We start from the raw sequence: 15942 nt of genomic DNA, 5'->3' as shown, positions 1-15942 counted from the left end.
GGCTCAGTAGAGCCAATTCCTGATATTTTTCCTATATCCTAATGCTTCTAAGCCTCACATCATTTAGGACTCTTTGAACCTTCCTCGGTTGAATGAGCAATGATTGCTGGGCTTGAAACATCTGTCGTTAACAAGATAGTACTACGGTAATTATATACCAAACAAACCCAGCAGAAAGGTGGATATTGGACTAAGGAGCTAAGGATGTTGCGGACTTCTTTTGTCTTTCTAAAATATAATCCGGATTTATTGGAAACTTCAAACACATTTATGTCCAGGTTAAACATGATTTAGACAAACGTTGAATATCTTTGCAAAGTGAAAATGCAAACTCTCAACTAGAACAGATCTCGTCTTCCAACAACGAACATTCTGCTTCCTACTAAAATTTTAATTTCAACTTCCAACCAGGGTTCACGAATTCATTCGGCCACCTAAATGCGGTGACCAGCGAATTCTTTGAAATTCACGAATATCGGTACGAATTTGGTAAAAATCAAACAAATTTTTATCAAATTTACGAATTTTTTTAATTTTGAGTTTGAATCGGACCAAAATTAAGTGCGGACCGAATTCATCGAAAACCACGAATTTTGAGTGTTTTCGACAAATTTGTGAACCCTGCTTCCAACACAGGTCCTCAACTTAATATCGAACAATCTACTCAAATTTCAAGCATTTCAATTCAGGAATAGAGAAAATATCAAACATTCTACTCAATTTTCATGCATTTCAATTGTGAAATAGGGAATCACAAAAATATATATAAAATATTAGGAACGGAAAATATTCTTTGAGCACATAGGTAACTTCCTATGTACAACGTGGACGCCTGTCAGTCGTCAGATGTGACGTGCATGGCTAAGATCTGCAGCTTTCTTTTCCTTCAATAGATTAGCCGGACCGTTGATTTGATACCCCACCGCTGGATCCATGGGAGATTAAGGCTTGGAAGAGGAAGAAGAATTTCTACTTGGTGGCTCTGGATTTACCATTAGCCCTGCTTATCGCCCTGCTACCTCTCGTGGCTCCAATGACACCACCGTCAGTCCGGCCCCTGACCTAGGGCTTCCCTCTAAGCTCCGGAGCCTCCCACTCCAAACCTTAACAATCCCTAGCCCTAACCACTCAAGAGCTTAAGGTTGAAGATGAAGTACTTCAGACGGCACTTTCCATATACCATGCGCGCGGTATATAGTTTTTCTACTAGCTTCACAGAACTGCTAACCATTCGAGCCGACGTCACACCTCAGCTCCCCCTTGCCCAAATCTGCGGGGACTCGATGCTCTAACTGCTGGGGAACTCGGCGGACGAGGTGTCGACAATGAAATCTTGTAGACTTCTCCAAAGCAGGATGTTGACTTCAGTGGTTAGAGCGAAACGCCGATGCCCATCATCGGCGAGGAGGCCGCCGTGCGGGAGGGGATGGCGAAGCAGAGATCAAAGAAACAAGTCACTTGGGTCGGAGCTAATTGGGTTGGGAACTTGGGCTAGGGCAAGGGCATTTTTGTCCATATAGAAATACAAGGCGAGATATGAGCAGAATTCAATATTAGCATTCTTTGCTACTGCCTATGTCAAACAATCATATAGATAAACCTAGAGCATATCTAGATAGATTTTGATATAGGTTTATCTTGTGTTGTTTTTAGAGCCGAAATAGTTCTAAGTGTCTTAATTCACCCCCTCCCTCTTAGGATATCACTGATCCCTTCAATTGGTATTAGAGTAAGGGTTCACATCTAACTCTACAACTTGTGTTAGAGCTTCACACCTTTCACAAGGTTTCGCCAATTCAAGTAACATTTGAGCCTTAGTCTCATTATGATCGGTTAGGCTTCACCGCTTAGTGAGTTGTGACGTTCGGGGTTGGGATAGATTCCTATAGTACTTTACTTTTCGATGGCATAAACTTTCCCCGTGAAAAATTTTAATGACTTTTTATTTGTAAGCCCGATGGTTGGGTGTTTGGAGAGTCACCGAAGATGGAATGAGATCTCGCATCACCAACAAGGAGAGGCAATTAGATGCATTGGCTAAACTTTTATCATCTATATGTGTTGATGCATTTAATCGTGTTTATTCTCTCACCAGTGCACATGATATTTGGATTAGTCTCATTGAAATACATGAAGGCACAAAGGATATGCGCAATGAGAAATATCATGCGCTTGTTACTATGCTCAATGGCATCAAGCAATTATCCCATAAAAATACTAATGATATGTATTCATGTTTGAACATTCTTATCAATGAGATCAATAGGTTAGGTTTGACGCCAATTGAAGATGATCAAGTGGTGAGAAGAATACTTTAAGTTCTTCTTTCAAAGTATAAGTTGATAGTCCCCATCATCTAAGGCAACAATGACATCAAGAAGATGACTCCAAATCAAGTGCTCGGCAAGATCACCGTCCATGAGATGATAATGAACATGAGAGTGGAAGCTTTTTCCTCATCAAATACCAAGAACATTGCTCTCACAAGCAAGCAACCTTAATGCCAACGCATAAAGACAATGATGAGAAGACAAGAGCAAGAATCAAGCTCAAGCGAAGATGATAGTGATCAAGATAAAGAGAGTTATGAAGAGGATGATCAAAGCATATCAAATGATGAAGAAATTGATCCTAAGTTGGCCAAGCTCTTCTCAAAGATAGAGAAGAATATGAAGAGGATCAATACCAAGATTGATCATCCTATATCCATTGAAAATTTGGTCAACACAATTGATCATATAAGAAGGAGAAGAAGACCAATAACAAGAGGGAGACAAAGGAAAGAGCCAAGACATTCGCAAGCATAGGGAATGGGTGAGTGACAATGAAGAGTCAAGTTCAAGTGATTAAAGCTTCAACATCCTCTCCTCCAAGAAAAGCTCTTTCTCAAGGTTGTCATCACACAAGTCGTCATCGCGCAAGTCATCTCACAAGTGTCTTATGGCCAAATGTATGGATAGCGATATAAGTGATGATGAATCCGATGATGATTCTCTTTCCTATGATGAACTCCTTCATTTGATCAATGAGCAACAAAGGGCCCTTAAGAAACAATCTAAAGAGCTTAAGAAAGTCAGTGCACTTAATGACATTCATGCTACCTTTGTTTCTAATTATGAACAATTATTGAGCAAATTTAATTTGCTAAATAAAGAGCATGATGAGCTTAAGGCTAAATTTAAGTGCATTGAATCTCAAACTAAGGTCCCTTTGAAGCAATCTACCTCTCTATTTAATTTCAAATCTAAGGTAGATGCTTCTACTTCTTAAAATGATTTAATTGATATATCATGCTCACCCTTTTGCAATGAGATTTGTGTTGAGAATATTGTTGTAGAATCATCTAACAATCTCATTGCACAAGATGATAATGAGCTTAAGCAAGAAGTGGAGAAACTCAAGAAGGACTTGGCGAGTGTAAAGGGCAAAGGACATATCCAACCTCTTCAAGATAATCATGCTTTCATAGTGAAAAAGCTTGCATAGGGGTTCACCGTGATATGCTTCAAATGCCATCAAGAAAACCACAAGTCCTTCCAATGCATACAAGTGAAGAAGGAGATCAAGAAGAAGAAGAAGAAGATGACGAACCTCTCCAACAAGACCTCCAACCTCTACACCAAGCCCAACTACAAGAACAAGATCAAGAGCAACCACTGCAAGCTCAAAAAAAAGATAATGGTAAGGTGGTTATACACATGGTTGGGAGAAAGGACCAAATGTGGAATCAACTCATTTAGGTACCCAAAGAAGTCATCACCAACATGAAGGAGCCCTAATCGATTTGAGTTCTAAAGAAGACTTAAAGCCCAAAGCGATATGGGGATTTAGAAACTTGGCTCATAAGATGAAGTGAAGATTCAAGCAAAGAAGCAAAGTGTACAAGATGGGTGTATTGATGAAGATCATGATCATCACATACCCAAATCCCCATCCAAAGGTAAAAGAGGTAAGTGTAGCTAGACTTATGTTCATGTATTTTGTTTCTTGCTTCTTACTTATTTGCCTCATCTAGGATTGCATATGCTTATTTTAATTTATTGTAATACCTAGTGTAGGTTTTTATATGATAGGTTGCTTGTGTTTATCTCTAACTCATGAGCAACCTACATGGTTTATTAGTTGTAGGTTCATTTCTTAGCACTAGTTTTTACAATTGGTATCTTTCATGTGCCATGATCCAATCTATAGGATAAATTCTTATTGTTATCAATAACAAGTGCATATATCTCATAAGTATTCAACACTTGTATACACACATTTAGGGGAGTATATCCTATAGGTTGTGATTTTGAGACTAACATGTGTTTCTAGTGACACCTTTGTAGTCTCATGGAACAATCAACATGTTCTCGGAGGTATGCAATGTTTAAATGCTTCAATTGGTATCATTGTCAAATCTTTTATTCATTTAAGCTACCTCCATGCATAATATAGCTTAAACTTCCTATCTTGACATATTATCTAGTTGTGCATATGTTTCTTTCTCATCATATATATACACACATATTGGGGGAGTTTAGACTATATTATATGAGTTTCATAAATTATGATCTATATGCTTTCATAACCTACAATTGGTATTATTAATTTGTAATGATATCCATACAAATTGGTATCCTTTTATTGAATCGTGATTTGTGAAGCTCTCTCTCTTGTGCTCTAATATTTTTTCCTTAAGTTCAATATGTGTTTATAGCCCTTTTTGGGAGATTATTGACAAAGTGAGAAAAGTTTGATGACCAAAGCAAGATGAAAGTAATATGAACAATGAGAGAAGATTGTAGCAACAAGCAAGACATATAGGAATGCCGAAGTTGACAAAGGGGGAGAAGAAAAGATACTATATGTCCAGATTGATAAAAGAGAAGTTCTTGCATAGGTCATTCAAAGGAGACAGTGGCAATAGAGAAAGAGAGAGCCACAACAAATGAGGACTAAGTGGTAAGAACATGCATCCAAGCAATATGGCAAGACTTTATGATCTTTATATTTAGTATCATTTATTATTTGCCACTTGCTTTGGTTATGTTGTCATCAATCACCAAAAAGTGGGTTATTGTAGTGAAAATAGCTCTATTAGGTTATGATTGTAATTTTGGTAATTAATGACAACATAGTTAATGTGACTAATATGTTTGTGAAGAATATATGTTAGCATGTCTCATGAATGCAATACATAAAGAAGTCACCGCAGCCGGGACAAAGTTGGATTGAATTAGAGAAGTTCCAGAAAGATTTGCCTCACTAGATGGTCCGGTGCTCTAGGTGTTGAACTCACTGGAGCATATTTGGTAAAAAAGTAGAGAGGCTTGAAGACCTCACCGGAAGGTCTAGTGATCAGAGAAGATACACACCGGAGCATTTTGTCCAGAGAAGGTTGCAGCCATTGAAGTTGAAGATCAAAGTACCAGATGGTCTGGTTATCAATGTGTTGCACACATCAGATAATGAACAGTGCAAATGGACAAAAGGAGGTCAGCACACCGGAAGGTTCGGTGTATGTGTTGTACACACTGGAGGCTTAACACCAGACTAATTTACACAGGGTGCCAAGTGTTAAAGAACGAAGTCCAAGGCACCGGATGGTCCGGTGATGGATGCTGTGTACACCGGAGTATTATTTCCAGAGAGAATTATATTGGCTCGGTTGGTTGAAGTCAACTCAACAAATAGTCCGGTGATAAAATGATATGCACCGAATGCTTACACTGGAGCAATTTACATAGATAGGATGCAGTTGGCTCGAATGCTAAGTATATACTCACAGGATAGTCCGGTAATGGAGATGAAGTATACACCAGTGTGTTCGGTGTTCACAGAGGCTTGAGTGGGATTCTAACGGTTAGTTTGTGAGAGTATACTCACCGGATGATCCAGTGTTAGTACTATTCTCACCGGAACGTCTGGTGTTAACAACTTTTCTGAACCGTTGGGTTAACGGCTAGTGCGTAAGTTTGAGGCTATAAATACCCACCCACTCGGCCATTTGAATGTGGTGAAGTCCAGAAAAGTTCATGTACACCTGAGAAGACATTCAAGCCACCAAAGTGCTTAAAGTGATTATCCAAGGCGATTAAACATAATATTAGTGAGTGATTAGTGCTTATAGGGAATGTTGCTAGGTGATTGCAGTCTAGAGAGTGGATCAAGGAGTAATCCAACCTTATACCAAGTGGTACGTTGGCACCTTAGAGTCTTGGTGACTCGTCGGTAAGCTTGTTGACTCTCCGACTTGGTGGGGAGCGGTGGCAAGGCGATTGTGCAGGGACACGAAGATCCTTGCCTTGGTAGCTCAAGCTCCGAAGTGATCGCGACAGTAAGGAACCGGAAGAGAGGCTAATAGTGAGACCTTACCTTGGTGGCTTGGTGGCTCATCCGGGTGGAGACCTTGTCTTTGTGACTTGGTGGCTCAAGAACCGTGACCGGGTGCCGTCCGGGAGCATATCCTTTATAGAGCTCCAATGTAGACTAAGGGTGACATTTATTATATCGATACCACGAGAAAATATCCTTGTGCCGAGTTTGCTCTCTCTATCTTATTTATGTTTCTACATTTACATTCTTACAATTTACCTTCTTAGATAGGTTGCAAGCACTTTGATTAGTAGAGTAGACACGCTAAATAAACCTAGAGCACATCTAGATTGATTTTGATATAGGTTTATCTTGTGTTATTTTTTGAGCCGAAATAGTTCTAAATGTCCTAATTCACCCCTCCCCTCCCCCTCTTAGGACGTTAGTGATCCCTTCAGCAGGGAAGCGGCGACATGAGAGAGATGGCAAGGGTCGGCCAGGCGCCAGACGGCTGGATGGCAAGAAGAAGGATTTTACTTCTAATTCTTACTTATCTCTTTATTGATGATTTGCCTCTCTTTATACAGAGAGGCCAACTTGGCCCCTAAGTAATCTATTACAATTTGGAAAATTTAGAAAAACCCTAATCTACTCAACGGTGTGGACCCGGCCATTGCTACAGTACCTATGGTGTTGTTCACGTACGTGAATAGTACCCACGAGTGGGCTTTTGCGCCAGTTGGTCTTATTAGGCCATTGGCTGGATCTTGACCCATGACATCTCTCCCCCCATTCACTTGAAGATCGTCCTCGAGCTGCTAATTGGGGAAAGCTCCGCATGCTGCAAGGTGGGGGTCATGGTTAAAGCCCGAGGAAGCCCCATGTTGAAGAACGAGTTCTACTCCCATGCAGCTCCCTGGCGTGATTAGACAGGGCCAGAGATGGTTGATGAAGAACTCTATTCACCTTGTATTGATGATGGTGTCGGTGGCTTGGAGTCGAAAGAGCACGTAGATGATTGCATCACCATTGATGCAGGTGAAGGAGGTAGACTTGGCGATGAGCATGATGAAGATGTGGATCATGATGACATCATGTTTTTTGCTGGAGATGTCATTGAAATCCACGTATATCATTGTTGTGCCCATTGTTGAATTCCTACAAGACAGAGTCAATGTGTACCTTGTGGATGTTGATATCTGTCATGCACATGTAGTATGTCAAATGTTGGGTAGGAGAATTGGAGATCCTGCACGTAACACACGATCCTCCTAGTTCCCATGGGTAGGAGGCAATTAGGTAGGCAATGAGGACCATCCCATAGGGCAGGTAATGGCCGGCAGGTGAAGGTTGGTGTGTTGCATAACATCCAGATGGCTGCGATTGGTAACACGATGGTTGTAGGCAGGTCCACCGATGGAACAAATATCTCCAAATCATGTTGTGTGACAATATCGACGACCTTGTTGTAGATGGTGTGGACGAGAAGGGTGGGCGTGTGTTTCTCCTGAACACTGATGACTGCTAGATGCAATGGAGGTCGAGTAACTGTGGTCACCAGATTGGTCGTGGTGGGGATGGAGGAGCTGGTGACAGCCACATCATTCGGTCCACCAGGATCAATCGGCCGTGCAATGGTGTGGCTGTTGATGTACGCAGGAATGCGGAAGGTGATAACAGAGTAATCCTTGCAACTTGGAGTGGATGTTGGAGTAGCGATGCCCGGCTTGGTGTTGACGAAGTCATGGTTGCTAGAGGAACTGGTAGCTCCCATTGTCATAACATTGTAGACTGTTGCAGTTGGACCTTGGAACACCATACTGTGGAGGGAGGCATCATTGTCCTTGCCTACAGCAATGTCACGGCCTGCTGGTGGTGGTGGTGTTGTGTAGTGCGGATCATCATTGATGAAGTCGCGATCAACCATGATGAAGAATAGGTGTTTGCAATCATGATTGTCGCTAAACTTCTCATTGCACTGAGGGCAAAGGTTGAGACACCACATCTCCATAATCTCCTTTCTAGTGAGGCGCTTGATCGGCAGCAGTCCTGTGGAGTCGGTATTTGGAGATGCCCTAGGGCCTCCTACCCCAGGCGTGATCTTCAAGTCGGCTGCAAGTGGCAAATGAGAGTCTATGGCTGCTGAAGTGCCATAAGCCTTGATGAGGGATGCCATGACCGTAGATACCAAAAAAATCATGTGTAACAGCCATGTGTTCCTCCTGAACACTAGTGGAATCCATAATAACAAGATCTTCATTGTGCGCGATCGGACCATCTGTAGAGAAATTTTTTAGGTCATGGAAAAGAGCAGATGGTACGGTGGAACCTGCGGAAAGGAAGTCTCTGGTCACATCCTTCGTACATTCTGGAGAAGCAGATGAGATGACATCATGCGTGTCAGAGAAAATGTCATCGAGGACAACATAGATGCCGGCAGAGGAGTCGTTGTTGGGCACACCTAGGGGGACATAGGCAGCACTGCCTGGCGTTGAGATAGGGTGGAAGACCGGCGTAAAGGGAACGTTGATGTTCGACGTGTAGGCGATGTTGCAGGAGTGTTCATCTGCTGGTGGTCGTTGAGAAGTGTTGGTCATGACCTCCGATGAAGCTGTTGATGATGGGACGATGGCATCTGGCAGTTTGACGGTTGTCGGCGATGAAGCAGCCTACTGCAGATCATCCTTGTTGGTACACGCATCTGAGGCTGGTGGTCGACGCGGTAAGGGGGAAGAAAGCTTAGCCGTCTCCTTTGGATCCTGAGGAATGTTGACGGTGAACAACTCATCAACACATTGTCGACATTCGCGATGAAATTTCTCAAATTGCCTGCAAAGATCCCATGATGAAGGTGTAGGATCAGCAACAAGTCGAGCATGAAGATCAGAGGAAATTGGAGCGCCATAGGTACTGTTCATGGACGAAACAACAACCTGGGTAATGTTCACGTGATGAATAGTGTTGTGGTACTGTTTACACGCTGAGCAGTACTACGGGTACTGTTCACGTGAGGAACAGGTTCGTGTTTGTCGTTGTTGAGGTTGATACAATCCTTCACGATTGCATCTGCGTATGTAGATCTTGAGTTATTGCAAGGTCGATCCCTCCGATGAAATCCATAATGTTAAAGTGATCTCTGATACTAAATGTAATGGTAGTTGTTTATTGGAGGGAGGAAAGGAGGAGGATGACGACCATAGAGGTCACCGGTAGCTAGGGTTTGGGCATAGGGAGGTAGCTGTATGAGAGAGAGGGCAAGGGTCAGCTAGGCGTCAGACGTCTGGACGGCAAGAAGAAATGTTTTCATTCTAATTCTTACTTATCTATTTATTAATTATTTATCTCTTTTTATACAGGAAAACTAACTTAGTCTCTAAGTAATATATTATAATTTGAAAAGTTCTGAAAAAATCCTAATCTACTTAACGACAAGAAACGGACTTATCACCACTACAGTACCATGGTACTGTTCACAGACATGGATAATACCTGCGGTACTGTTCATGGCCGTGAATAGTACCCGCAAGTAGACTTTTGAGTTTTGCCCCGGCCAATCTTATTAGGCTATATACTGGATCTTGACCCATAACATAATAAAAAAAATATTGTCATAACTGCATATTTGCTCACAAGTACAGATTTTTGTTTGTTATCAGAATATTCTGATTCATCTCATGGTTCTTCATCACTGAAATTGAAAACCTGTGGAAAAACGTACACTTGGCTGCTACCTTCACTCTGAACTACCAAGCCTAATATAATAATCTTAATTAGTAACTTCATCTGGCATCTGATAGCTGAAGTTATAAATAAGAAAGAAACATTTTTTATATCTGTTACGATGGAGGAACTGGCCAACTAAGATTAATTAAATAAATAACATTGACATGTTCCAGCATATGCCATATTCAGAGCTATTGTCATGAACAGCAATATACATATTATAGCCAAGCAGGCTAGCCTGACAAAAGCACGACATTACACAATTTATGTAACACTCATCGATACCATAGCTTGAAGACACGGTACTGATAATGCAGTAGTAAAAGAACGCACGGTAGAGGAAGGACACTGATAACCTAATTTGGTACTACACGTTTTATAAGTTCATAAAGGAGTTTGGAGACAGCAACCGTACATTCAACAGAGCGGTAACTTAAATAGTTTAAGCATCTTCGATAAACCATCATCCAGGTATTCCTATTAGGTTTCCCCAAAACAAGTGCACGGCATCCAATTCCACCATAAATCCCGCAAGAGTAAGCAATCACTCGAAAGAAAGCAAACCCCCCAGTTTAAATACAGCTTCCCCAAAATATGGAGCCTTCAATGAGATGTGGCTTCTGCTTCCACGTCATCAGCATCCCCGCTCCTCCGCTACCTCTTTCTGCAGCCTTCAGCAACCACCATCAGCCCTGACACGCTCCTCCGCTACCTCTTCCTACAGCCTTCAGCAACCACCATCAGCCCTGGCACGGCTTCTGGTCCTTCTAGCAGGGCTATCACCAGCTTCAGTAGCATTTGCACTTTTCCGAGTTACCCTGCAACTGCTGCTAACAACAGGACTAACATTCACCTCACTACTCTTCCTGGCCTGTTTGATAGGAGTGCCGCACACAACAATCCCTTCCACAGCAGCAGCTGTCTTCATCCTTTTAGCACCATTTGTGACAATCTCAGCGTCGCCCTTGCGCTTCTGAGGCTGCTGGCTTCCTTTGTTTCCAACCTCCTTGAAACCATTCTTGATCCGTTCCACAGCATCTTGTTCAACTAGCACATCCACCACTTCAGTTGCACTCATCTTGAGCTTCATATCATTTTTTCCTTTCTCAGCTTCTCCTTCGTGCTTCTTAGGCTGCTGATCTTCCTCCTTGATTTCAACCACAATTTTGACAGAACTATCAGCATTAACATCCGAATCAGTCTTCTTATCCTCTGCACTATCTTGCTCTTCCTCATTCAAGCCGATATCAACCTCTTCCTTCACCAAAGCACCATCATTCTCCTCCGAGTCACCATTACCAGATTCCTCAGCATCGTTACTGCTGTCTGGAGCAACCTTGATGTCTTCTTCAACAGCCTTCCGTTGCAAAGACTCAATTAAATCCATCATCTCTCGGTTGATCTGAAAGAAAAATATCACCAAACATGTCAGCAACTCTACAAGCTGACGCATGCTTACAACTTGTATTTATTGTACCTGTGGATTCTCTAGGAAGTCACAGATGTCAGTCGGGCAGGAAGGGCACTTCTTCACAATCTTCTGTGCCCTTAGAGTCCGACCACCACGGCTTCTTTCCCTCATCGAGGACTGGCTATCATATGCCCCGAGCAAACAAGTCTTGCAAAAGTTATGAGCACATGGAGTGGTAAGTGGTTCTTTAATCACTTTCCGGCAGATAGAACAACCAAACTCTGCAGGACCAGGCAACAACATAAACCAATTCTGAGAGAAAGCTTGCAATAACTTTCAATTCTTTCAAGCTATGAACACAAAATTGCAAAAGGCACCTAAAGCTAAACCAAACAGAAGAGCAAAGAACCTTTCAGCAGCCTTTCAGCCACAGACATATGAGCACGCTTTGCTACTCTCCGAATTTCCTTGTCAGCCTCAGGGTCCCCACATAGAACAGGTTTTCTGCTGATTGGTGAAGGTACCATCCATTTCCAGCCTGCTTTCTCCTATCACAAAAAATACAAACCAGTCATAACATAGTATAGTAACATTGCAAGAAAAAAACAGAGGTACATACATCGTAGTCCCATGAAGAACGTCCTTTCCTCTCTGTTATATCAGTTGCACCTTGCAGCTCCTTTATCTTCGGCAATGGTCTCGGACGGTCACCATGATCATCACTTAAAACCAGAGCATAAGATGTCAGCGAGAACAATGGCCCTCTTCCACAAGATTGGCTATAGTCTGATAGTCACAAGGCAAAGTATTCTGTCAAACCTGGTCCAAGGAGCTGGTTCATTGTCGCAGCGTACAAAGAGATACCTGCAGACCTTGAACTTACCCTATGGCAAAAGACAGAAGAGTATTCAATAACTTTCCATATATTTATTCAATTTGTCCACTGATAAGCAACTGCATGGTACACATGAGAATGAATTTACCTGAATGCCAATCTTTCTCCAGCATTTCTCTATTCTGTAAATTCCATCATATCGCACACCAGATTCAGGAGCATATGAAGAACGCTTCTCTTTGTGGGACCTATTAAGAGATAGTGAGGCAAAAATTCAAAGATAAGATGAAGTACCACAGATCATCAAAAGTAGCAAGCAACCTCAACATTTAACAATTGAAGAAATGGATAGAGAAAAGACAACAAAAGGAAGATTATTAACATTGTTGAGCTAGAGTATGGCCCCGTAATCATATCTCAATGTCAAGAGAAGCAACGAAATGTAGAATACAGCAGCAGTAGATTACTACATCTACTTGGAAAACAACATTGCAGTTTTAAGTGTAAGCATGTCAAGAACATACCGTACAACCCTGACAGGGTAACCCCTCAAGCAACTAATACGCAAAGCAGCATTCAGCTTCTCAAATTTCTGATCAGAGGATTGTTCCTTGTTTGTTCGCTTATTCCCGCTTAGGTCTCTTCCACCACTGCATCAGTAGATATTATTTTACAGATACCTTTTGGGGATAATTTTACAGTTATTTCAATAAGGTGAAGATATCAATAAGGGGAAAAGAATAGAAGAATAGCAAGTAGTTAGATTAGTGAACCTTCCAGTATAAAGAAACCACTCCCCATGGTCTTCATCATCTTCATACCCTCCTGAGAGTGCTACTGACTGAGCACCATATGTGGATTGGCCAGCAATACCAGCAACATGAGGAAAATGGGCACCCCATTGCCTGCACTCAAGTCGATCTTCCCATGTTTCCCCAACTCGAACACCAATATTCCTTTTGGGATCATTTTCAGCAAGAATGGGGCCAAAATGATCAGGTGCAATAGTCACAAAGATCTGGCCACTCGAAGCATTTGCTTTTCCAGCCCTCTTAGCTCTCTCTGTTGTAAATGCCTTGTCAGGTCTATCATCATTGCGTAAATAATGATACGGAGCTGCTGAGCCAGCTGAGTTAGCATTCTTTGAAATTTTGGCCATACGAATAACTTCAACTAATGCAGAGTTAATTCTTGGGTGCTCTGCCATCTTAGCTGGGATTTGTGCCCGACATTTCCCACATGTCCTTTTTCCATTCTGAATCCACTTTTGGAAACATTTCAAGCAGAAGTTATGGCCACATGGTGTCTACACAGGGCAAAAGTATGTAGTGCTTAGAAATGGCACAAAACAAATGTTCAATGAATGATGTAATCCTAAGAAAAAATATAGCACTAAGCATCAAATGACTCTCAAAGCATAAAAACACAGAAGCAGTAATGTTGCTGTTGAATCAAATCAGAAGAACAACCAGCAAAAGTTACTCCGTAACTAAATGTTGCAAGCACAACGAACAATGAACAAGCCCTTCAGCAACATTTGATTAAGCTCGATATGCCAATGAACCACAAAACTGGCATACAATTTGGTTGAGGTATTTCGTGTTTATTTTAACATATACCACATGTATCAATATTTCATTGAAACAACTCGAACAACTGACAGTATCTCTGGCTTCCAAGGCATAGAATTATGTGCAGAATCCAAGCAACAATACAAGGTGACAGTAAAATCACAATGACAAATCATATAGCAATACTCGTAGCATAAGGAATGAGCATAAAGACGATGACCTTCAGGTAGTAGAAAAACTTGAAGTACAACAAGATTTCGAATTTGAATCTGTAGAACTATACGGGAAGAGATCTTAGCGTAAAGTGCAGGAAATGCAGCCAATGAATCGATTGATGGATAATCAAGACCCACACGAAGAATCTTAGCACTAATAATGATTATAGCAATATGATGCAGCACTAGAGATGAGAAACACAGATCCTGGGTGGGGGAATCACAGCAGACGGATTGAGGACGGGAAGAAATCGAGGACGCCCCTGATTCGGGGACATCGGATGGAGTAGTCTAGAAGAGAGGCGGGAGTGTGGTACTCACGGTGACGGGGCGGTCGGGAAGCTTCATGCAGAAGACGCAGCTGAAGTTCTTGCCGACGACCTCGAGGACATCGTCCCCCGCGTCGTCTTCTTCGGCGACGGGCGCGTCGCCGGAGAGGAGGGCCTGGCGGCGCCGCGCCTTCTCGTGGTCGGAGAGAGTGCTGTCGGCCTCGATGGCGCGGATGGCGGCGACGAGCCCACCCCTGGCCCCGGGTGCGGCGGGGGCGGAGTCGCCGGAGCAGTCGGGGCAGCTCCACCGGGCGGCTTCGGAGAGGGCGGGGGGCTTGGAGAGGCAGGGGGAGTGCCACGGGGTGGCGCAGGTGGAGCAGCAGAGGAGCTCGACCTCGGGCAGGGCGGCGGCGCGGCAGACCATGCAGACGCCATCGCCGTCGCAGGGGAGGTCGGGCATGGTGACGGCGGCGGGTGGGTGATGGGGAGGGTTTGGTCTCCTAGGGTTTTGTGGCGGCGTGGAGGGGATGGGGAATGGGGATGGAAGGGGCGAGGTGATGGAGAAGAAATAGGAGGAAAAAGGACTTGGTGGGTGGGTTCAAATTTTTGGTTTGCCGCTGGGGCGGGGCACCAAATCTGAATTTCCCTCTTGCTGCTGTGCTGGAATGGGAAAGAATGCGGGATGGATTCTCGCTCTCGCACGCCGGAGCAGAGGAGACTGGAGAGGGGTGGCGGGCCCACGCAGGGGGCCTCCACTGCAAAGCATAGGATTGCAAATTATGAAAAAACAGCACGAAAAACTGCAAAACATAGAATTTCCTCCAAAGTCCCTTGGCCCACGCCGGGGAGAAACCCACATGGTGGGCTAAAATCGTATTTGGCTACACCGTAGATTAGAAAAACCCACGCTTAATCCACGCCGATCTAAGTGTTAAAAAAATCTTCTATCCAGGCTGGGAATATGCTGTCCTCGTGTGTGGCACCATCTTGTACGCTATAAACCCTAGTTGTGTGTCGCTTGCCATTGACCTCCCTGATCCGGCAGCACCCGTCTCGACTATAGCATCTAGGCCTGCTCGTGCCGCTCGTCGCTGCACAAGCTACTCCTCTCTGATCCGACTGCTCATCCACACGCTCCTCTCCTCTCTAACCGGCTACTCGCCTCCTGATCAGGTGGCTCACAGCTCGACTTTGGTGGCTACTGCTTGACCATGCACGCCCCTCGTTGACCTGGCTGCTGCTGCTTGGCCACTCGCGTCCCTTGTTGATCTGGCGGTTGCTCTCCTACACCGACAGCTTGTACTTGTTGCTCCTCTTCCTGTCCTCCTCTTCCCATCCCCTTTGCTCAGTGCTGTATTAGTGGACTACTATGCCATCTTGAGTGCATTGCTATTACGAGAGCTCTTGGGAGAGGATAGAGAGAGGGATTTTATTTTTATTGGTATCTTTTCATATTTGTTCATGGTTGCTAGTAGAGGTTGAATGTTTGTCTTAGCATGCACTGACTACATGGAATTAAAACAATGGGAATTGCACAAAGCTTGCTCATACACCCTGATAACATACTAATTAATTCATTAGTACAAAGAGAACTTCTATCTACTTGTGTGTATTTGATCTC

The 15942-nt window shown here is 43.3% G+C and overlaps 1 protein-coding gene across 1 annotated transcript; it reads right to left on the bottom strand.

Moving 5' to 3' along the window:
• Positions 1-10372: 10372 nt before the first annotated feature.
• Positions 10373-14970, bottom strand: LOC133901943 (E3 ubiquitin-protein ligase ORTHRUS 2-like). The gene is made up of 9 exons (XM_062343498.1): positions 14374-14970; positions 13040-13572; positions 12791-12916; positions 12415-12514; positions 12251-12315; positions 12051-12153; positions 11841-11979; positions 11498-11712; positions 10373-11422 (listed from the first exon to the last, which is right to left on the bottom strand). Exons 1-9 carry the CDS (start codon positions 14779-14781, stop codon positions 10748-10750), a joined length of 2364 nt encoding a protein of 787 aa, XP_062199482.1. The 5' UTR covers positions 14782-14970; the 3' UTR covers positions 10373-10747.
• Positions 14971-15942: the final 972 nt, after the last annotated feature.

This window comes from Phragmites australis, chromosome 20 (assembly GCF_958298935.1).
Source record: "Phragmites australis chromosome 20, lpPhrAust1.1, whole genome shotgun sequence".
NCBI lineage: Eukaryota > Viridiplantae > Streptophyta > Magnoliopsida > Poales > Poaceae > Phragmites > Phragmites australis.
This window is presented reverse-complemented; position numbering and strand designations above follow the sequence as displayed.

Bases quoted from the DNA above. Each gene is read 5' to 3' on its own strand.
- LOC133901943 (XM_062343498.1), bottom strand. From the start codon at position 14,781: ATGCCCGACCTCCCCTGCGACGGCGATGGCGTCTGCATGGTCTGCCGC. The intron at 12,316-12,414 runs GTAAATTCATTC...CTTTTGCCATAG, and splicing joins GGAGAAAGATTGGCATTCAG to GGTAAGTTCAAGGTCTGCAG. The intron at 12,154-12,250 runs GTTTGACAGAAT...TCTGGTTTTAAG, and splicing joins GAACCAGCTCCTTGGACCAG to TGATGATCATGGTGACCGTC.